The following is a 25,073-nucleotide window of genomic DNA, read 5'->3' as shown; positions in this document are numbered from 1 at the left end:
TCAGTGCTTATATGCATATTTGCACCACCTCTGAAAATATTTGATCAGTGCAATAATGGGCATTGAATTGCATTTCACCTAAATCCATGCCCATCCATGTACATGTTAGCCTGGTAAACCCCCCTCCCTCCGGAATAGGCTGTGAAACAAAATGTGTGTCGCAAGCTTCTTCCATTTGACAGAGTCAGGTTATGTACATTTGACTGATATATTGTCTTCTCTGCAACCTTACATTTATTTGCCTACTTTACTCTGATTTTTTTTCTGAATGGCGCCTCTGGGTTCAGTACTACAGTAGACCTTTTGTAGTTTATAATAAAGCTGCTCATTGAGATTTGTTTTAGCAATTTTGTCAAATACAGCATATGTGTGTGTTTCTCCACACTAAAGTGTCCTTTATTTCTATCTGATTGTGGTTATTATACTTAACTGTTACAGTATGTTTCTGTTGACTTTACTAGGCCCTATGAAAAGTCAAATGCACTTTACTAAACTGTAGATGTATTTTAGTTCTCTTTGGTAGCACTATGTGGTGTATGTACTCTGATGGCATCATGGTAACATGGTATTGCATTGCTGTTTTGAAACAAACCTCATCACACTCCAATAAAATTATTTTCCTCTAAACTTTTAATCTCTGTTAACATGTGTCTGTGTTATCGCAGAAATATTAATCTTCTTTGGTACAGTGTTTAATAGTTATTAAGAAATAAGAAATGCAATTTTAATCATCGCTGAAGTGACTATAACTCTGAATGACTAATATAATGGAAGTCATTTGAGAACAGTGTTTATTGAAAAAGTCCCAGAACTCTAAATGGCATGAACAAAATATACTGTATCCATCAAACTCAACAGCATTACACTTAACATTTCAGGTACAATGCAACTACCATAATAGGCAGGCAGTATGAATATACAGTATATGACCTCATGAGTGCAATGGGCCACATTGTACACAAGTAAATATCAGTGAATGCCAGCTGGTGTTTGAGAGGTAACCAATGTTTAGATCCTACCATATGAAACACAGAAACAGTGGTTTTTGCTGTATTTTTGCCCTGTACAATTAACCTGAGAATAGTGGACATACATAGCCTATGTAGAAGTGTCAGATCTGACCGGTCTGTACAGTATAATATAAATGGCAATGAAAATATGCAATGTGTTTCTGATTATCCTGATTAATATGCAAATGTATTTTAAAAGTCAAATGCATTTCATGGCTGACTATCCAGGGATAATGGGGAATAAATTAAATGTATGTACTCATGTGGCATATCATGTACATTATATACCTATATGTAATCTTAACGCTGCCAAAGATCATTCTGAAAACCAGTTCAAACAATTATGAACAAAATATATTGTATTACACAGTAGGCATTTCTCTAGTAAATCAGAATCCAACATTATACAAACAGGAGTTGGTATAATTTGTGCTGACTTGAACAAAGTTAGTGTGAGATATCTTTCCTCTTCTTTCTTTAACAAAAAAAGTGCATTCCATTCCAAGGCATTGTGTCTCTCCATTCCATTGTTCATTTAATTTGATATTTTCAAAAACTCCAAGGTGTTAAACATCCAACTCCTCATGGCTAGTGGCTACACCAGTGAACCAGCTTCACTCTTAGTGGGTACCGTCACGGTAACACCTCCCATGTCTGTCAGAGACAAGGAGCTGATTGGTGGGGACACGGTGAGGGGATGTGGCACCTGAGGTTGGGCACCTTCAGTCCTGATGGGGGTGGGGGGCCTTGGCCTCCGGGGAGTGTGTCGGGGGCCACCGTTCATGCTAGGAGGCCTCTTGAGCTTACGTGAGGGGGTGTACCCCGGGAGTCCTTGAAGTTGGTTGGTTTCACCAGGCTGAAGATGGTAGGCATTGATCAAAGAGCCCATGTCAGAGGCTAACACAGGGGAATATTGGTAGTGGAAGTTGGGTTGATGGGGGTCTTGGGATTGAGGACTTGCTGTGGCAATAGAAGACAGTGTGCCATTCTTGGAGATAATGTCTGAGCCTGAGTTACTTTTTGCCCAAGACACTCGTTTAGGGGCCTGAGCATCCTCCCTGTGGCAAACACAGACAGAGAAACAGGGGGAAAGTCAACAAACTTAGACATAAAAAGAAGAAATCATATATTATGTTGTCAAATCAGAACAAATCGTTCACTTATAACACAGAGAAGGTGAAAATCTCACTTAATCTCATTGGCAATCTCCTCCTCTGTGTCCCTATTCCTCCTCAGTATGAAGATAAGGAAAAGTAGTATGGCCACCAGTCCCACAATGGACCCCAATGTAGCTGCTGCAATCATGCCTGTAGTGGAGGCTAAAGGACAAGAGCCAGAAGGATGTATGCTGTAAAATCCAGAGTTACTTTAACTCTGGAAGTGTAAAAATGTACCCGTATGGGATTTGACTGTGCACACTCATTCTCACTACCAAGAGTCACAGTAATACTATACAAGTGATCTACTGTACATACTGTAATGACAATGAAATATATATACCCTTCTAGTGTGTACGTACATGTAATAACCTCCAGGTTGATGGAGCAGCTTTCAGAGCCAGCCGTGTTGCTAGCTCGACACACAAACTTCCCTGACATGCTCCTAGTCAGGTTACTCAGCCTGAGGGTTCCTTGTCTCTCATCTGTAAAGACAACCACAAAGTTGCAAACCCTTTAGGTCCACTCCAGCTGGTTACGATAATCCACAGTAACCCACAGCAAGGGTTAGGCTAGTAGATTATGTCATGATTAACAACAACATCACACATTTTAGACACAAACTAGTGTATGTACGTACAGTACTAGTATGTAGAACACAACAACAAGCTGTACACAAACTACACGTTACAGGTTACAAGTTACAATATACTAAGGATGTACACTTATAGATAAGGAAAGACTTATTGTGACATTGTTTACTCTAGCGGTCACACAAAAGTATTAAATTATTAAGTAAATACATTATTTTCAGTGCAGAGATCCTTTATGTCTGATGAAGCTGGAAAGATATCAATGTTGACACACATACTATACCGACCCCTCGGGAGGAGTAATTGTTCTCACCCAGTTTGTGTTTGTTAGCAGCATTACCGAAAAACGTTTAGGAAAGGTGGGCAAGGGTCCTTATAGATTAGCTGTTTACATTACATGGAGCTAGTGTGATGGTCAAAGGTCACGAGAAACTTCCAAATAAATGTTTGGCCATAATGTCATAAAAAATTGTCATCCTCCTTATTTAGGGCATAGGTTCAAATCTTCACAAAATGTCTTAATATGTTTTTTTTATCAAACATTGGAAAATTAGCCAATCTACGAGCTTACAATGCATCCCGGTGTAATGTGTTGAGCTTGTAGATTGGCTATATTCGTACGACAAAGTACAAAAATAGGGCTTAAAGGGATATTTCACTTTCAAAAACATTTTGGGTCATTTTATCGTCTACTCAGGCTTTTGGGAGCACCCCGGACAGTTTTTAAGTTGCTTGATTCAGTATTTAGATATTTGATATTCATTTTAGCAGACATGCCCCCTTCCTATACAAACCCATTGTAACTTCAAATTCAATTACTTTTTTCATTTATTTTTTATATTTGTTTTGGAAAATGAAAACAATTAAATACGATAACAAATTTAAATGAAATAAATTAAAAAAGCAATTAAAAAACACGGCCCCCTCACGTATTAGGAGGGCAGGATGAGTCACCAGAACCAAGGTCGGGTGTTTTTGATGAATCTAACATGTTAAAAATGGAGTTTGAAGTTATAATGGGTTTGTATGGGGTCGTGTCTGATAAAATGAGTATCAAATATCTAAATACTGAATCAAGCAACTTAAAAACTGTCTGGGGGGCTTTTTTTTTGTGTGAAATATCCCTTTAAGTGGTTAAGAACAACAATGTTTGCAATTCTTTTTCTGAGATCTAAGCATAATAGCATATCCATTAAAGATTGATGAATGGCGATCTGAAAAATCTGTTTCTGCAACAAACCCAGGTTCTAGGGGTTTATCAACACATTCTTTTAACACAATTATTCCATGACAAAGCAGAGGATTGTGTGCATCAGTCTCAGCTGGGTATTGTCATCTGTTCCGCTTGACACGTCATCTATTCTGCTTGCCCACATCTGGCTTTAAAATGCCATGTTGTTGCACACACAAGCAGAAGAAGAATAAACGCACATTAAGAGCCGACTTACACAAATCCTCTAAAATCCACTCTGGAACATCACAATAAAGCATTTCATCAGATGTGTGGCACAGGGTTTACAAGGAGAAAAGGGGTGTGCATAGAATCGACCCTGCATTCTGCATGCATCATAAATGGACTGAGATTGAACTGCTGGGAAGACAGGCAGAATAATTTGCATTCTGTACTGATGTCACCATAACCAATAATAATAATAATAATAAACACCAGGGCCATGATGTGACACGTTGTGAGCTTGGATTGTTTTTAGCTATTTGTTGTGTAACCAGCTCAACCCGTTCAGACCGGGAACGCATCTCTGTCATTTTAGATGTCTTTGGCTATTCAAAAATAGCAGATATACAAGCTCATAGTGCGGCACCGAGTGCCGCACTATGAGCTTGTAGATCTGCTATTTTAGAAAAAACGTGAACATTTGTGCAAATCTTTGAATATATCTTTTTTTAAAAGCGAACATTTATAAAATATTTTGTTCCAGGGACCTCCAGAAGCAAAGATTTGAGTTACGAATGTTCGCTTTAAAATATATATATATATATTCAAAGATTTGCACAAATGTTGAAGAAAAAAAAATAGCAGATCTACAAGCTCATAGCGCGGTACTCAGTGCCGCGCTATGAGCTTATATATCTGCTATTTTTGATTGCCAAAAGAAATCTAAAATGACACAGATGCGTTCCCAGTCTTAATGGATAAAGCAGTAACGTAACGTCAAGACTCATCCAGATTGTATCAGACAGAGAAGTCAAAGTTCCCTATTGTAGAAATGATGCTACAATATGGAAAGAGACAATCACATTCACACATCTGTTTCTATCCTGGAAATCCTGGGGACAATCAAAGCACTGGCTGGGTCTTGCTTGTATTTGATAACATCAGTTGCATCTAAATCTGTACTGTCATTGTTGTGGTTAGGACTGTACTGTAGTACAAATCACAGATTACTATAATACCACTAAATCAAATCTAGATCTAGATTTGAAATGTGTGCCAATTCCTCCCAAGTGTGTGAATGTAAAAGTCATCCTATAATAAGAAAGCAACCCATAAGCTGAACAATATAAAATCTAAATGAGGATGCAACGATTAACTGACAGAAAATCTATTAAAAGTTTAAGTATGATGTCTCTGCTGTCCGGCAGAAACCAGCTAACTCCAAAATGTTCATTTTTCAGGAAATGAAAAAAAAAAGTGGAGTTGGGAGGTTTTGTTCATCATTGATAAGTACGGCTGAATGGACCTCCAAGCTCACAATGAGGTTGGAGGTCAAAAGGGGGTGGAGCCTGGAGTCAGCAAAACCAGCTAACTCCGGTGGACTTCGCTGGTTTAGCAGAAAGTTTGAGGATCCAATGGAGTTGGCTGGTTTTGTCAGAAGCGCTTTTTAATGCTTTTCATTGGTTCAATATTTTTTAACCAACACATTAGAGTTAGCTGGTTTCTGCCGGACAGCAACGATATGCACATATCACTCTCTAGCTTTTCAATCCCAGGCTCAAAAAACAGCTGTGAAATAGGGTTAGCCGTATTGTGGAAGATTATTAGAGAACCAGCTGACTCAGCTTTTGCCACGAGTTCATAGGGTAGCTCACTGAGCAATGACAGGACTGACAGGGATCTGATATGTTAATGATGGTAATATTCATAAGCTGATGTCACCGCACACAAGGTCAATGAACAGCCTTTATCTGAGCATTGATGCAGTAAATATAAACCTTGCTTTAGAAAACACAAAATAGCACCAACATCGGTTTTGTGATTTATATAAATATCCAACAGGCAATACTCTGTAACAACTTTAATCATAAGTGCTGCATACGCAGTATTTATTGGTATTGTAATAGGTGGTTAGAGGTAGAAGAGTAGGAATGAACTAATGAAGTCAGGGAACGTCTCTTCAAACGTAGAGCTCAACCAGCTCGCTACTGAAACACTCAACTGAAAGGGATTAAGGGAAACAGGCCGAACACCACCGTGAACAGAGTGTGTGTTTCTGGATTCCTGACATTGCATCGAACAACTTAAATGATCAAACTCTAGATCTAAACGTCTAAAAACTGCCTCGGGGGGCCAGCCCCCTGCACCCCCCTGGTGAGTCTGTCTGTCCCGTAGGACTAGTGGTGCTCCCACAGGGCTAGTGTTGATTTTGACAGCAAATTTAGATTCAGTTTTAGTCATAGTCTTTTGAATCAAATTCCATTTAGTTTTAGTCATATTTTAGTCATTGAAATGTTTTACAGTTAGTCTAAGTTTTAGTTGACTAAATAAGATTATAGTCGACTAAATCCACAGTTGATTTAGTCGACTAAAATGTATTCTGGCGGTGCCTTGATGGCGTCGTAATGGCTGATTTTACACTTGGTTGCATGCTGAAAATAGCCGATCTACAAGCTCACAACGCGTCGCAGCGCGACGCGTTGTGAGCTTGTAGATCTGCTATTTTCAGAGCGCTACACCTGAGCGCAACCAAACATAAAATGACTTGTCTTTTAGTTCTACTGGATCTCTTCTCCACTAGTCCCTCCGTAACATTTTAGTCTAGTTTTTATTTGTTGACGAAATTGTCAATATATTTAGTCTTAGTCATCATAGCTTAGTTTTTATTTAGTTTGTCAGTGAAAAAAGGTAGTCAAAAAAATATTTTTCGGCATAGTTTTAGTCAACGAAATCAACACTGCACAAGGCCTGTAAGCTCACCTTTTCATGTCAAGTTCTGCAGTAGATTATGCATACAATGGACCTTGGCGACATCAATATAGATTTGGATAGGTAAACAAGTTATTCTGATATTATTCATACCAGACAATTGATGCAGTAATAACCTGCAATTCCTCTTGCCATACATAATAATAGTGTACCTGCACCTGTCACTCAGCTCTAATAATGGAAGGCATAACAACTACCATAAACCCATATAAAAATATTCCAGCGTTCTTGATATGGTATTGAATATACAGTATACCAAAGCTACACTATGTTACAGAGAGGCTAGGTTTATTAATTATGTATACATTTCTGGACTTACATGCTAATCTCTGTTTATATTGTACTAAAAATGTAATTATTGCTGTGGAATGTGAATAGTTGAGGTCACTTCACTGAGCCATACAAAAGAAAGACAGCCTTACATGTCTCTCTTGAGTAAACTGCCTAAAATCTTGACAACAAATTGTCACTGAGGCAGACTGTATACAGTCACTATAGGCTCACTGTCAGTCTAAATATAGCACACAATAACATGAGACATTGGGGGAACGCTACTGTATAGCTAAGGTTAACACAGAACACAAAGTAAAGGTTTAAAAGGAAAGTCAACCCAAATGTAACCACTATCTATCATGTTTGGTTCACAAAATCTTTGCTGGACGTCTTCCCACGGTGCCAGCTCACAAGCCGTGGCGTGGGCATAGGTCAAATTTAGGACACTCATGGATGCTTAATGGACATTTCATGGCATGGCGCCTGTGCAAGAAGAAATGGTCCATGGACGAAGGGGAGGAACATGAGAGGAACTGTAATGGTGCAGGAGCAAATGGCCACAGGCTACATTACTGTGCCGCGGACTTCAACATATTCGTGCTTGTTTGTCAATTTGCCAATTGTTACATTTTACTAGTGCTAGTGGCTCTGCATTAGGGGTGGGACGATATATCGATATCGCGATATATCGCGATACTTTCTCCCGCGATAACTAATCGATATGCTGCCGAAAAATAACGATATAAAAAAATAATAATAATAATAATAAGTTTGTGATACGTTGTTTTTCCTACTCTGTATTTGTGTAATGATGATTTTGAACTGTTTGGTGCTATTTTATGTGTTTATGAATTGAATACAAGGACTATCGTGATATATCGTTGGTGAAATTTCATGCAATATATCGTGATATCGCAATATATCGATATTTTCAGATATCGTGATATATCGTTGGTGAAATTTCTTGCAATATATATTGAATATCGTGATATCGCAATATATCGAATATCGTCGAATATCGTGATATATATTGTTATCGTGGGCCTAATATCGTGATATATATCGTATCGTGAGGTACCCATATCGTCCCACCCCTACTCTGCATGTCCTTGTGAGTCATGAGAACCCGAGTTCGAATCCAACTCGCATTTCTCCCCTCTCTCCCCTCTGGACAGAAAACACTCCACAGTGTTTATGTTGGATGCGCCTCTCGGGATTTCACCCGTGACGTCATCCACGTCACTTTGTAAATACTACGGCGGCCCATTTGGGACAAAAACATTGTGGAGGGTTTTCTGTCCATAAGAACGTTAGATCTAAAACAAAAAGGAAAACGGGTTTTTAGCTGCGGTCGACTCGGGTAGTTACTACTCGGGTAGTAAACTAGTTATGAATTTTTTTCTACTGTATCACTCGTCCTAGGATATCATAATATCATATAAAAGAAAAACGTCGGGCAGAATTCTCCTTTCATTCAAATAATCATTACATTTTTTACTTATTTTGTTGTTGTTGCAACAATCTTAGTATTATTTGCTATACAATTTGGGTTGATTTTTCCTCTCGAAAGCTTTGGAATGGGTTTTGATACGATGGATTTCAGCTGGACTCCAGGCATTCTGCATCCTAGGGGATATCACATTTTCTGGATGATGGTAAGATGGGGATGGATGGGGTAAATGAAGTGAAAGCGCATAACTGAAATCCCTTACCCATGAACCCAAGGATAACCAAGGGCTGGGGGCAGGATCTCCGTTCTTGGGTTTTGCAGGATGAAAGATGCCAAAGAGAGAGAGAGAGAGTGAATGAGGAGGGGATTGAGTACAGAATGATGAAGGGTGGAATAGTGAGATGTAATGTGCTTTCTGACCCAAATCCAACCCTGTGCCTCTGAGAGGGTTGATCAAGTAAGGACAGAGATAGTTAGGTTAGGCCCTAAGGTTAACAGAAACTAAATCCTACTGTATTATTCAGAAACAGCTGGTGATTTTCTTTTTTTTCTCTCCGGAGCATCATCCAGTTCTGAGAAAACGGTATTAAAGTATTATAAGCATATGCACTGCTTGCAACAGAAAACAATATACTTTATACACGTTTTTATTTGAAAAGTGGATTTCACGCTAAATGTTATGGCATGATAGAGCACATGAAACAGCCACTGGCAGACACATAGCCTTTGTTTAGCCCTTTAAGAGCTTTTATCGGACCTAAGGACACATTTCAAACAAGCTGTTTAAGTCGTGGGTTAAAGCCGTCAGGACCTGTGGAATCTGCAGGAGGAAATACTAACGTTTCCACAACATAAGGTTAAACTTTTCTTATTTGTGGTGCCTCCCCATGGCTCAAGTGAAATTGTGTAAGTGAGCAGTAATTTCTCTGCTCACTCTTCTCTGAACACTTGGGGCAAGTCCGCTGAAGGCACTGAAACCAAGCCCATTTGCGTACACAATATTCAATTTAATGAAAGTTGCAAATAAACTCTAGAATAATAATACCTGAAGCAGATGAAGCACTGCAGATGAAGCATTGCTTCCTGCATCATGTTACAATGTACAGGAGCTTGTAAACAAACAAGTTTAGTACACTCTGAACCAGCGGGGGTATTGTATTGTAATCACAATATGACACATGACAGCATGTGGCCGTGCGCCTAATTGTTTGTCCGACAGATTTAATCCGATGTCGATCAAACATGTCGGACGAGTTGGGTGAAGGGTCAGGACCTCGGTCAAAGTTCACAGTCACACCGCGAGATTAAAGTTTAGCCATGTGACTATACTGAAGCCTGTGGCGCTGGTCTAGCATAGAGTGATTTTCTAAACAGTTAAGTCCTCAGTCTTAATGTAGGATCAAAAGAAGGTCATGCACATCCACATACCATTTAAAGGCAGGTGCTGAACTAAAAAGAACATGGATGAAAGGCACACTGTCTTAATGTATCCATTTAAGTTAGTGAGTTAAATGAACACTGAGGATTTGACTGTGTAGTTGGTATAATCATGCCATATTGTGTGCATGTATTGGCACACAGACACAATGTGTTTGTTATTGAAGAGGAACACTATAGGCTAATCGCAGTGTAAAGTTACTCACTCTGCATTGGAGAAAAGAAGACCTCAGATACAGGAGCTATCTTGGTCCATTTGTACTGAGGGACAGGCTTCCCATGGCTAGACTTACAGCTCAGTGTCACGTTTCCCTTCAGCACTGGGTCCCCTGTCATTGTACACACCGGAGGAGAGGGGGGGACTGGGTGGTAGAACAAAGAGAAATAGAGAGAGACACACACAGAGAGAGAGAGAGTGGTAGACAGACGGGCTGAGTGAGGCTGATGAACTGTTATAAAGAAGAGACAACTCTACAAACAGATGCAACAATTCTATATCGTAATCTTAAAAGGTATTTCAGTACCCGTTCAGTTTACGTAACGTAAAGGAGAACTTCTATACAAGGTATACCAGGACTAGCCTGGTAAACCATCCCGTTTCCGGAAATCTCATTTGCATATGATTTCAGGAATTGGTCTGGCCTGCAGACCTGTATGGGCAATTTGGCTGTGGGCTGGAGCTGGGCGGGAGTAATACCGTTGACTGACAACCCCTTCAGCCAATCAGCAGTTCGTTACAGCACCACCAGAGCAACGGACTTCTGAAAGGGCCATGCCGAAAATAGGTTGCTTTATTCGGATACATGCGTGTCACTGCCCGCCCCTGTCGGTTCTCTGATTATTATTTTTTAAATAGGCTCTGTCATGATTAATTGACCACATATATGAAGTTAAACAACTAAATTAATTATTAAAAGTAAATTACGTGCCTCAAAAAAGTTTGAGAACGTTTTGAAGTTTTAAAAGAGAGACGAAAACAGCGGACAGAATTTCAATGGCGGTCATTCCATTTCGGTCGGCTGCACTCAGCTCCATTCGGGTTCACTCGGGTTCCACCTGATAGGCCAACCTCCACTGTCAATCACAGAACAATGAGCGAGGACGCTGATAGGAGAGTTCATGTTATGAACTCTGTAGAAACGCCCAGAAAGGACTGCAGGCCAGACCAATTCCTGAAATCAAATGCAAATGAGCTTTCCGGAAGGGGGATGGTTTACCAGGCTATACCAGGGCCACAACTATGTATACAAGTTCCATGCCCATTTAAGAAAACACAGAGTATTCCTACCGGATACATTATCCGGTAGGAGACAGGAAACAAATTATTGGCTTAGGAATGTGACAAAAACAAAAGAATATCCATGAATTCAAGGCTTCATGGGATGTGCAATTAATTACTCATACACATCTACTGTAATATGTCTGGGTCAGATAAAAGAAATATGTAAAATCTTCCTGGATTTCCAAAACCAAGGCAGAGATATACAGTACAATGCCTTGTAGCAGCTTTCAAAGTTTCCAAAAGGAAAAACTATTAAAACTCTCAAAATGCCACTCACAGCGGAATACATCCGGGATTTATAAAGCTTACAGTAGGTATTTCAACACAGTAAAATCTGCAGTGATAATTTAACTCTGACAGTGTAAAACGTTACCCATTTCAATACTCGCAGAGTTAAATTAACACTGAGGATTGGCGACAGTGACTAGATCACTACCTTTAACATTAAGGAGAAGGTTTCCTTTGAAGCTAGTGAGGCCAGAATCTCCAAAGTAGAGGACATCGCAGGTGTAGCGCCCTGAGTCGGATTCTTGGGTGTTGTTGATGTAGATGGACAGGTTGGCAGAAGGCATGTCCTTGCTGAAGTTAACCCTATGGGTGAATTCATTCGGTATGATCGGTCCACCTATCTCACCTGAGCTGAAAGATATTATCTGCACAGAGCCAAAGAAAACAAACATTTTACTGAAGACAGCAAGAGGATTTTTCCAATTAGAATTCTTTTTGATAATGAGCAAACTCCTAAATTGAATACTCTCTCTCTCTCTCTCTAAATAGTATTTCAGGCTATAGGGCATACGTATATGCTATAAGCATATTGAGCCTCCTGCAGATTAACCATATAACAGAATTCAACATCCTTCATAAAGATAATCCCAGTATGTACAGATGGTGGAGGTTGAATTTTAGGCTGATTTTATGGTTGAGATAAGCTTGCAGGCAACAGACAGTTTAACTATTGAGATTATTATAATCACAGCAAATGCCAAAACACTATTATACGGACACGCACACACAGTCACTAGCAGCTTTAGGATATGTCATACCGGATATGCACCAGAGCTAGAATGCCATTAGCATCACTCTTTAACTCATTACTAGCATCCTTCCGTTTTGTATTAGATATTAGCAGTGGTGTTGGTCATAATCCTTCTGTACAGATCAGGAACTAGTTTACCTTTCATGTCACGGATGTCTCCGGACATGAGAGTTGGACTGCAACTGTTTTCTTAGCAATTAATCGAATAACCGAAAAGCACATTTTTGAAATATATTTATTTCCATTTTTTATATATCAACAAATCGATTAACCACTTAAGCATACATTTTTACCTCATCAGTGTAAAAAAATAAAGGAAAAATAGCAGATCTACTATTCGATTAAATGTATTCAAATGAATAGTTTGATTAACTGTTGCACCCTCAGGTACTGCTGTAAATATGTAGATAATTTGTTTGTTTTTATTGATTGATCTCTCTTGCCCCCGTTCTTCTTCTTCCCTTCTTTATTATGGAAATAACAAAAACGAGGGAGCTTGCACAAAAACGAATTTCACTCACTGTTTTACACCTGTAAACCTGTGATGTGACAATAAAATTGATTATTTATTCTGATTCTGACAGACAGTAACACTGAAATGGATCGCAACCACAATTATGTTATTGCCTTCAGCTGCATTCACCTTCAAGATGAGGTAACTTTAAAAATAATCAAGCTAGTACGATCATAGGAGAAATGTTCTTTGCTGGTCCACTCACCTGCAAGTTGCGTGCTTCATCCTCGAAGTTCCACATGACAGAGTTTTTGGCAATGTTTGATCTAGGGCTATACCAGGCCTGCAACACAACCGTTTGGCCTTTGACCACCTCCATCTCTCTTTTGGGGATCTCCAACCTCTCGGCGTCACCTGGAAAAGCAACACGACACATCATGCTATGTTTGAACAAGTAAATTAAACAACAAAGCGTGAGACGACATTGGTAGTTTACATCATAGTTGCTTTGGAAACAGTTCTGTCAAGGTCAATAAGAATAAGAGTGAAATTATCGGTAAGCAAAATATCGACAGAATATCAGTGATTTTTCTTTTCTTTTTTCTCCCCCCTTTTCTTCTAAATATTGATACTGTGACCTTGTGAACAATACAAGGCAAGCATATTTTATATCCAAAGGCAATTTAAAGTGCTTTACATAAGGCATAAAAAAGCATTTAAAGGCAAAGAAATGCATTGAAAAAGTTGAAGTTGCAGAAGAAATAAAATGTGAAATTATCACCACACCAGAGAAAGCACACTTCTCAAGTTCTCATGCACACTATCACCAATAAACTTGACAATACTGAAGTATTGAGCAGGAATATTGTATTGTGTAGGAGCATTTATCCTTCTGTTCAGCCACCAACATGAAGGCAACTGTTTAAATAATATTGATTGCATTCAGTCAGTGAACAACAAGCATTTTTCTGTAACGTAAAACGTAAAACTGTAGTTAAATTGTTATGTGTGTATATTTGTATTAATTAAATTAATTTAGCAATCCTTGCTCTAGCTGCAAGGGATTGAAATGGATTAAAATAAAACAAACTGTTTCAATGGATTCTGTCTTTGTTTACACTGTGACTGTGGTATTGCCTCATCTAATCAAAGATCACTGCTGGGGATCAAAAGTCAGTCAATCCTTGACCTTATGGTGATAAACCCTGAGGCCAGAAGAACAAGATCCATACTCGCTGAGGAAAACCCAAACATACAGATCATATGACAGCGGAAGACAGAGTGAGCACATTAGAAAGATAATATCTAAAGCATTATGAATGATAAGTACACCAGAGAAAGCATTTAGCCAAACATTCTGAAAATTCTGAAATCTGTGGATTATCATGAAAAGAAAGCAATCTCCATCATTTAAGTTGAGTGGATGTCCAACAAATGGAAGGACTTCATTGTTTTGGTGGTAAGTGAAGAGAAAATCAAGCTCACAAAATGCTCAAAAACAAAACAGCACTCACAAAGGCAGCGTTCAATTTTGAACAAATAACTCTTGACTCATCTGTATGGTAGAGTAGCCTATGCTAATACAATATAACTAGCACATGGGTACATAGGTATATGGGGTGTTGCCTGAAGCTCAAAGCACAGTATCTCCCCTGCACAAGCAACAGCCGAAATTTGGTTTGAAACCCAGGTAGGAAATTAAGTTAATGGAATGCAGCTTTAAGACCCCAACATGATTATTATACAGTATGAACATTATTCAGTAAGTAGGAGAGAGAGAGAGAGAGAGAGAGAGAGAGAGAGAGAGAGAGGGTAGAGTAGAGGGAGTCTTAATTTTTTGACAATAATACAAAAAAACTAAAGCAAAGCAATCTGTCTAAAGAATCTCTAAGGTCTGTTCAGGAGGACCAATGACAATGACTTGTGCTGCTGAAGGAGAAAGGATGAGAAAGTAGGTCGGATGAGGAGAGATAAAAGAAAAGCCAGCAGACTGTCAACTCACAAGGTGCCCAGTCCTCTGAACTGGACAGCTGAAGTTGGATCAGCTGATCCCGGCAGTCGTTGTCCTCCTGTTCCTCCAGTTTGAAGCTTGGTCAAAAAAAGAAACAGCTTGGTGTAAAAAAAAAAAAAATAGCACCACCCCTAAATCCGGCCGCAGATAACCCTATACTTTTGAGAAGAGTGTCTCAACTGCCAAGCCTCCAGCTTACATAGACTCAAACGGATAATGTAGTAGGGATAGATACGCTGCATACGCAGACAGCTGGACTGACGGTTAGTGATAGACTGCATGTGTGGATGTGAGAGCTAGAGAGAGAGAGAGAGAGAGAGCGAGAGAGAGAGAGCGAGAGAGAGAGAGCGAGAGAGCGATAGATAGGCACAATCTTGATTTTGACCTACTGTAGGTTTTGGTTGCAGTGTCTCTACGCTGTCTTCTTCCCCCAGGGGTTTTCTGACCTCATCACTTTGGTGTCCCTGTCCCTTCATAATGCCGTGAATCTGATATATCCTGTTGACTAATCCCACTCCCCCCTAAAAAATAAAAGTCCCAGGCTCAATCCCTCAACTCACTTTGGCCTCTCACTTCACGTGAGCAAAATATAGCTCAAATATAGCTCAGCTGGACATGGATGTTATGATATAACTACTGTAACACATGGTCACTCTGGCAACATTTACTGTAACACAACATTGGCATTCTGTTAATTGCTGATTAGAACATCACTCAAATCATGTGATCGCAGAAATCACGCATATATATATATATATATATATATAAATATATATATATATATATATATATATATATATATATATATTTATATATATATATATATATATATATATATATATATATATATATATATATATATATATATATATAAATCTCATCTAATCACAGTGTCCTGAACTCATAGCCTGCCCTGCTTACTGTATGTCAGTGTGATGGTGGAATGGTGGAGTGCAATAAAACCCATCCATGGGTTACAGTATGAGATTAAAATCTTCACCGTCAGCATAATCTTTTTTTGTTTTGTTCTGGATTTGGAACATGCTTTGTCTTACAAATCCTGTTATTGTTGAGACCTCATTTTGGTCACCTTGACCAATGCATCAATTTGCTGAAAATGGTCCGGCCGGTTCAAGTGAACTGGACCATGACGGCATTATTTAAAAAAAAATCTCCAAGAGCAGTACTAAAAAAGAACCCTCTGGGATAATGAAGATATCAAACACTTTATTTTTAGTATACAGCGCGTTCAAAGACAGTAATCAAAAAGGATCAAGTAATCTGAGTTCAAATGATGTGATGAGAGTGATGAGAAGTGCTGAACGTGGTTCTATGATCAAGAGGATAATGCCCTGTCTTCTCCTCCTCACTCCAGACTATTCGTATGTCTTTGACCATGTTTATCCTCAGAACTGTGTCATTCAATTGTTTATTAAATGAAGGTTACAATCTTACCTAATCCCTGACTGTCTCCATCTGGGTGCATGCATGGCTGCAGACACAGACAAACAATGACATCATTCAAGATGTGGTTGTGGGCACAAAGCCAGTTTAAATGAAACAATAAAGAATATGACATTAAATTAGTTGTGGGTGTTATACATGTTACATTAACAAATGAACCCTAGCGTCCCTATTGCGGGGGTGAACATGTAGCAAAAATAGCAAATCTGCAAGCTCACAATGTGTTGCAATGTGACACGTAGTGAGCTCGTAGATTTTCAGTAGAGATTTGGTGTAGAGGGAAAAAAGGAGCTGGTCAAGTGTAGAGGCCTCGACAATTAAGTATAGGGTTTAAGTGGTAAAACATTGTTTGCATAATGTTTAGCCTGCCAGCAGCTACGCCCTAACCTAGCCATGTTTTAGTTTTACAGCACTAACTGGATTCTTCTCTTTAAAATACACTGTTTTCCATAAAGGCTATGAGATTTTGGTGGTGTCTCAGTTAAGTCCCTGCTTCAGTCACTAAGATGCCACAACAATGCCTGGGTGAAGATATATATATATATATATATGTATCTCCCTCTCTGTCTCTCCTCTGTCTCTCTCCCTCCCTCTCTCTCTCTCTCTCTCTCTCTCTCTCTCTCTCTCTCTCTCTCTGGTGCCATAATGGCACCAGTGTTAAGACAGTTTGTCCATTGGTGCTAGCAGTTGATTGAAGGTGCTTGAAGGTGCTGTGTGCAAGCCAATTGGTTCTTACTTCTAAGTTACAAACAGCTATGGTATCTGTGTCCTGGGCATTGTTTAACTGTTTGAACTGTTTGAATGTGCATGATGCTGTGTAGTATCGCAAGTAATCAATAGATGGCAGTACGTTCATATCTGATAACAATGCCAGGAGTCTTTAAAAATACAACAAAAAAACAACTACAAGTGAAAATGGAGATGGCATGTCCACACATGGCATTGGCCACACAGCAGGACAGATAACCAAATAAGAAACTCAACTGTTTCTAGTCTACTCTGTATGATCAAAGAAATTATAAGAAATGCAAAGCCTCAGAAAATGTGCAGGCCTACAGTATGTGAAGATTAACCCAGTCCTCATTAACAACTATCGCCACAGGTCATCTCTATTTTCACCCATGTTTCTCATGTGAGTTTCAGCTGAAGCTCAGATTCAGCCACCTTCCACAAGTGTTATACAACAGAAAAGGGCTGGGCAATATGGACAATATAAAAAATATATATGAAATCGACAAAACAAAGATCATATTTTCATCATATCAATGGAAGGCTGTGTGTCTCATTTCTGTAAATAGACATAACACATTGAGACAATGTAAGTATGTTTTATAGAAAATGTGACAATATTTCCACAATATTTGCTCCGCAAATATTGTGAGAAGACCATTGTTGTGATAAGAGCATCTAAGTCATATCACCCAGCTCAACAGCAGAGTGCACCTGCTGCCTTCGATGTGTAGAGCTCTAGTGAAAGCTGGCTGAGGTCTTCCTGTGATGTTGCACTCATTTTCTGTAATACTGATATTCTACTTGTCTGTGAAAGGCTGAGATAATAACTAAGGAGAGAAGACATCGGCTAATTCCCACACAGCAAAATGAGTGGGAGTTTTTTTTTTTGTGACATTCAATTTTTGTGGTTTCATCCGAGATGTTCAAACACTATTAAATCGGGTGACAGTTACAATATTTCAATACTTCAAATCAATAGGCTACTCAACAACAAAGACCCTAATAGAGCAATGAGGACGTCTGACAACTTTAACCACTTAAACCATATTACTTCGTTGACCGAAATCCCCCAGGACTACATTCTTGGCCCCCCATTTACACCAAATCAATGTGACGTGTTGTGAGTTTGTACATCTGCTATTTTAGCAGAATTGCCCCAGAATAGGGACGCTCATGTGGTAAATGAGCTGTGGTTGTATATTGACATCTAAATACAAAATAATCTAGATATAAAATCTAAATCATTGAGTGCAACATTACCCTATCCCATGTGTTATTCAATTATTGTAATTATTATTAGATAGTCATCCTCTGCTGACCAAGAACTAAGAAAGTGGTTGTGTGTACCTGCTCTGAGTGAAATGATCCCATACAGTTCTATACATCTACAGTAACATAATGACAATAATCAATAAATAATTCACATATAAGACTTTTCTTTTTAAATCATGGGCATTCATTAGAAATGTATCAGTTCTGTTTCTCTTTTACTAGCCAGCATTATGTACTTAAATGTATTTTTTTCTTTCTTCTTTGCTATATTTGTATTTGACTTATCTATCATTTCACATGGTAGAATTACTTAACCTTGCATCTATTGTAGTTGGACAATTTCAATAAATAAAGGAAAACAAACATGCAGTACAAATGCATAAGGATATAGTAGCGGCGCACTAGATAGAAGGGAATGTAGGACAATGAAATTGCCTTCTTAGTGCAAAACAGTGCATATTGCACTGACCCTAAAGGCTTTAAGCAGATGGTGCTTCAATAATAAATATTTGGAGAAGGCTCCTTTAAATTGGATTACATTAGTGTAATCTCTGCAGCTATTTTAAACCATTCTGAGTGTGCTATCTTATCACAGGGGCCTTAATCCCTCTTAACTTTCTGATTGTGTATAAATTGATTCTCCATGCACACATGGTCCAAACTTCCACAGTCCCCTTCAGTTTCAAACTCCACCTCATATCGTCACGTGGGTGAATGATGTACATTTTGTGTCCGCAGCGGGTCAATTATATCCAGCTAATTTGTGAGAAAGCTAAAAGATAGAATGTCATTCAGTAACTCTGTCTGCACACAAAACAATCGAACAATAATATTACAACATTGACATATAATAACATTGACAATAATCGAGGTCAGGCCTAATTTCTACGTACATTATGTATTTCTTTGCTAAAGACTGACAGACTGTAACCCCATTAACCCCATGAAAACACTTGGACAATAATGCTCTCTTCTCTTGACAACCACCACAACACTTTCTGTCGTTCAAGATCTGGTAGTGTAGCGTAGCGTAGCCAATTTACCTGGTGCAATTACTGCACTGACCAGTGGCTCGCTCACTGAATTCCAAAGAGGGACTATCAATTATCTAAGTTGCCATAGAAACACAAAGCAAGGGGGGAAAAAGTGTACTGATACTCCAAATGTCTCCATTGCTTCTGCCCTGAGTCCCTCACACCCCCATACATCAATACCACACTGCTAGTCTCTCTCCCCAGGCAGATGGATGAGACCTGGGCGAGTGTCGTATGATAGATGGTGAGGCCCCATCGATATGAAAAAGAAGCTTCCTTTCCATCTTTTATCTCAGCTATTATTTATGACCATGATCTCATGACCGTTGAATCATAACTGGCATGATCATTACCAATACATCCTTCACTAATCATATCTCCACTAATCACTGCTATGGTATACGCTGAAAATGTAGTCCACTGTACTTGCCTTGATGACAGACAATACTGTGAATTAGATTGAGAATCAGTATTAGAAACAGATGTCTTCCATGTATAATATACAGTATGTGTATGTGTATGTGTATGTGTATGTGTATGTGTATGTGTATGTGTATGTGTATGTGTATGTGTATGTGTATGTGTATGTGTATGTGTATGTGTATGTGTATGTGTATGTGTGAGCTCTCACCCCCTAAATCCTGAATATGAATTCTTGCCTTCCGGCCAAAGGTTAAAGGCCTCTGCAGCTAAAAACAATAGGTACAAATTCTCATTTGTACCTACTTCCATTCGTGCCATAAATAATAGCAGCAGGAGGAGGTAGCTATGAGTAGCTATTATTATCTGGATCTTGTGATTATGTCTATGTCTATGTGTGTCTTGTGTATGTATGTTTACTGTGTGTTGGAGTTTCTTACTTTGTTACTATCTGCTGTAACATAAATTGCCCAATTTGGGACATAATAAACTTGAACTTGAACTTGAAACGTGTGTGTGTGTGTGTGTGTGTGTGTGTGTGTGTGCGTGTGCGTGTGCATGTGCATGTGCATGTGCATGTGCATGTGCATGTGCATGTGCATGTGCATGTGCATGTGCATGTGCATGTGCATGTGCATGTGCATGTGCATGTGCATGTGCATGCGCGTGTGCGTGTGAGCGTGTGTGTGCGTGTGCGTGCACGGTTGTACAGTATGTGTGTTAAGGGGGTGGTGTTGTGGGGACTTCTGGTAGTCCTCTGTGAAGGACCCCAAAGCAGTTCATGGACCTTCCTAACCTCTGTCAAGGCTGCTGTTTGTTCTTTTAATAAATATGTATCGCCAGTCATAGAGGTATGCATGCCTCATGTGTTTATGCTAAATGCCTTACAGTTTTGCAGCTTTGATGTTGAACACTGTCAAGAGTATATTCATGGACTATCCTCAAAGCTGAACTACTGTAGACCTACAGTAGTACAGGCCGCTGGGAAAGTGTGTGTGTGTGTGTGTGTGTGTGTGTGTGTGTGTGTGTGCGTGTGCATTTTACAATTCAAACAATAAAGGCAATCCGGTGCAATCTGACACTGAAGATTATTACAGTAATGATGTGTTCACGTGGGAGGAGAGAGGGTGTGAGGTCACCATGCTGCTTGTGTCCGACTCCTGGGGTGGTGGGGGCAGAGGCCTAGCTGCAGCCCAGCTGTCCATCACAAGTCCCACATTGCCTGCCTTTCCCTTCCCTCTGCCCACTCTGTCCCTATGGCAGGGAAATGGTGGCAGGGAATGAAAGGCAGACTGGAATCTTAAATTGGTCTGCAATGTTACACCACAACAAGAGCCCATAACCACCCTGCCGATACACCATCATGGGCCTTTGAAGGAGATATTTATAAACTATTTACTGTGGCAGCAGGCAGAGGGTTAGCTGTTCCATCTCCCAGATCTGTCGTGTGTTTCCATGCAAGAGGCGAGCAGCACTGACAGAGTGACAGAGCGAAGGCTATTGGGGCTGCTGCTGCCGAAAAGCGAAGGTCTAGCGTTGTGACTGGGGCTCCACTCAGGCTGCTGAAATACGGGGGCTTAATGCAACGCGGTGGTAATTAAGAAGCTGAGTGATCTGATTTCAGATTTCAGCTGAGCTCTTATCAGGAACGACGAATTACAGGGGAAGCCTATAATCTCTGTGCTCCCCATGCAGCAATGCCCAAAAGCCTACTGGAGCTCATCAGGATGAGGGTGTTGTGGTGTGACTGTGGTGTGGTGCGCATGGTGTACTCTGCATGCATGCGTGTCCCAGCCCTTTTTGAAAGGTTTGATGTGCTGATGGTAGATTAGACTGTAGCCACCCCACTGTGATGTACGGCTGGAGCTTGAAGGCTTGCAGCAGGGTGCAGTCCGTCCAACTGTAAGTGTCACAGTGTCCTATCCATTGTTATGACAGTGTGGGGCCAGGGTGTCAGCAGGAGCTTTACAAGAAAGGACGAGGCCACAGACAAGAAGGAATTATACTTTTACTTCCCGGATGCTTCTACATTGAAAGCATGGGACTCTCATCACAGAGCACAGCTAAATGGACTGAGAGGGCTTTTATTATCTAAAGGGGCTGATCGTTTTGAAGCAGAAAATGCATTCACATGGCCTAAATACTGCTAGTCTCAACAACTCTCCTATTCACTGTCAATGGAGTAGTTCCAGAAATAGCCTTGCACGATAATGTATACAAATAATCTAAAATAAAGATAAGAATAATTATGATAGATTCCAGGGGGGGTCCCCAGCAAAATGTGTTAATATAGCATCAAAATCATTTGAACCACTTTAACCATTTATATGTTGGCTATTCGAAAATAGCAGATCTACCAGCTTCGTGCCACGCTTGAGAATATTTGAAAAGACACACAGCAACACAAATCTTCTCTTCAGGGGGTCCCTGGCACAAAACCTTTTCAGATGGGGGTCCGCAGCCAAATATATATCAATTTGGGGGTCCTTGACATGAAAAAGTTTGAGAACCACTGTCCTAGGGTATGCGGGAAGACTGGTTTAATACTGTACATGTACATGTATTAGACCAGAAACAGCTGGTCTAATACTGTACATGCATCTAAGTGCCCCCTGCCCACCCCCTCGCTCTCACACACAAACACACACACACACACACGCACACACGCGCACACGCACACGCACACGCACACACACACACACACACACACACACACACACACACACACACACACACACACTTCAGTGAGTGGGAGCTTAGTGCTGAGACACTTTAGCGCTCTTCAATACGTCATACGTTATATCCGTTGCATCCCCCACCTGAGTCGCACCAGGTCGCTCTTTCTACCAAGAGACCGCTGCTGCTCTGCTCTTTTCTCTGCCAAGGGAAAACATTTCTAATTGAACACAACAAGCTGGACACACACCAGCTGATGATAAAAGTACCAAAAACTAAGACAGAGGCCTTTATGACACTAATTGCTGGCTATCTCTCTTGGAATGTACAATGGAGACATTAACAAGATCTTTAAGACAGACATAAGCTAGAAATGCACTCAGAGAGATGTTGCACCCAAGCCACATGCTATGTACAGTATAAGCATAATGCTACATTTGACCATACGCTGTGATTAGAAAATAACATAAAAAAGATCTATACAGTAGTAAGGTTCTGACCTTAACCCCAATTCATCTGCCAAGTTTGAACTAAAACCCAAAACTGTCTGAATTACTGTATCACTTAACCCAGTGATATTCAACTGGCGGCCCGCGGGCCAAATCCGGCCCCAGCTGAGCTTTCTTGTGGCCCCTGGAACACATTCCATATTCCAATGTAAAAAAATAAAAATAAATCATAACCGGTAACTGAAGCTCGTTAATGGTTAACCAACCAATAACCCGATAAGAATAAAATGTAGGCTACTGTTTAGAATGGAGGGTTAATTAACACCCACCGCCTACTGTATAGACCAATTATTTGTTTACCAACATTGAGACTGAACACACAGGTGATTGTTTCATGCAATCAATTCCCAACATATGGGTGCGTTCGGAAATACAGCAATGAGCGCACTGGCCAATACAAACTAATAGGCGAGTACGCTACAGTGCGCAATTTCCGAACGCACCCAAGGTGCCGGACCTGCGCTCGCAATACTGGTTCTTATTGCTTGCAACCAGTGTGACGTCGTCTGTTAAGGGGTCTATTTGCAGTCAAGACACTGCTACAAGAAATGGTGAATGTAATCTTTGGTGAGTAAATTGTGGAGACCATCCACCATTCTGGGCGGTATGTTTCCTAATAATACTACTGTAGATCTGCTGTGCTGCGTGTTGTTGTAGCACGTCTGGGGCAGCGAGATTAGGCAGGGGGCCACAAATTACTTGAAGTTGGGGGCCACAAGACCATGAAAATAAAAATGAACAAAATGTTCATAGTTAACCAAAACCATTGAGGAATTTGTAACTGGTTGGTTAAAGGGTTCATTTACTATGCTATTATTTTATAAATGTTTTGGTGCAAGGGTAGCTGTCAAGCAGGCGTGTTACAAATAGCTGCAAGTAACTGCCTGGTTCTGCCTTAAACGTTAAACATGGAGAAATTAACAGTGGTATATTAAGTGCTTATAAGCCATACGTAAAGATACAGATACTGTATCTTACCTGAAAGATATTTCTACTCCAGTAAAAGTTAGTCACCCCTAAGAAAATCACTTAAAGTGTTCAGGTTCACATCATATTAAGAAAAGTATCTGGTGTTAAGATGTATTCAAGTATTAAAGACATTTTCATGGTACAGAAACAAAACAGCCAGAAATGTTGTCTACTTCTCTCTATTTTCTGAATAATGTAGCTTTCAAGTAGTTCAGCTGTTTTTTCAGTGGCATATCAACATAAAAGAGCATAACAGATGCGTTTTGGGTGGCTTTCAAATCAACCAATTGGTTAGTTTTGAGTAGATTTTGTCCATCTTCCATCTTCTACATCTCGATCCACTTGTAGGTTTTACACAGTATGATTCATTCATCCTCAATTCATCCTGGGCTGAATGATGGTCTAACTCTCCACTATTAATGAAAAAATGCATCATAAGAGCTTGTACTCTTATCAGCCGGATGCTCAGCAAAAACCTTTCTTTCATACGAACATGTAAACACTTCACCTTGCCAGCCTTCCTCCAATTCTCTTCTCACAAAGACACTTCAATGCCAGGGACCCGCTGCACAGAACTTCCTGTTTTCTCAATATCCAAATCAAAGTCTGTGCATTGTAAAGGACTGGCACAGAAATTATCCTATCAAACATCAAAAGGCATGAATGCAGTATGAAGCAGGCCCTAATAAGTTACCATAATGGACATAATATGTCCATTGGTGTGTCCTATATACAGTAGCACACACAACAAACAGTCAAACGGTTAACCACGAACACGGTCTCGTGGCCCCCGCCTTCAAGTCATTTTACAATTGTGGCCCCCTGCCCAATCTAGTTGAATACCCCTGACTTAACCCATTAAAAACCGGGAAAGCATCTGTGTCATTTTAGATTTTAGCATTGGCTATTCAAAAATAGCAGATATACAAGCTCAAAGCGCAGATCTTTGAACATTTTTGAGTGTTTGAAAAATGTTGAATCATTTTGAATTACGAAAACGTTTGAGAACTACTGAATTAGAAGGCATTTGTAGAATCGGCCTCAGGTCTTATTGGGTTAAATATACAGTACAATGTAAATTCCAAATGCACGTTTACATTTTAATTTGTTGTGCCAAGCTCCTGCTTAG

At 39.8% G+C, this 25,073-nt stretch overlaps 1 protein-coding gene across 1 annotated transcript; it reads right to left on the bottom strand.

Moving 5' to 3' along the window:
* Positions 1-1,578: 1,578 nt before the first annotated feature.
* esamb (endothelial cell adhesion molecule b) lies at positions 1,579-21,555 on the bottom strand (the record flags this gene model as incomplete). Its single annotated transcript, XM_080429157.1, has 8 exons — positions 1,579-2,068; positions 2,200-2,329; positions 2,530-2,652; positions 8,908-8,952; positions 10,289-10,444; positions 11,801-12,017; positions 13,123-13,271; positions 21,504-21,555. The coding sequence occupies 8 exons, from the start codon at positions 21,553-21,555 to the stop codon at positions 1,606-1,608; spliced, it is 1,335 nt and encodes a 444-aa protein (XP_080285283.1). The 3' UTR covers positions 1,579-1,605.
* Positions 21,556-25,073: the final 3,518 nt, after the last annotated feature.

Source organism: Gymnoscopelus braueri (genome assembly GCF_963280865.1).
Source record: "Gymnoscopelus braueri genome assembly, chromosome: 5".
Lineage (NCBI taxonomy): Eukaryota > Metazoa > Chordata > Actinopteri > Myctophiformes > Myctophidae > Gymnoscopelus > Gymnoscopelus braueri.
This window is presented reverse-complemented; position numbering and strand designations above follow the sequence as displayed.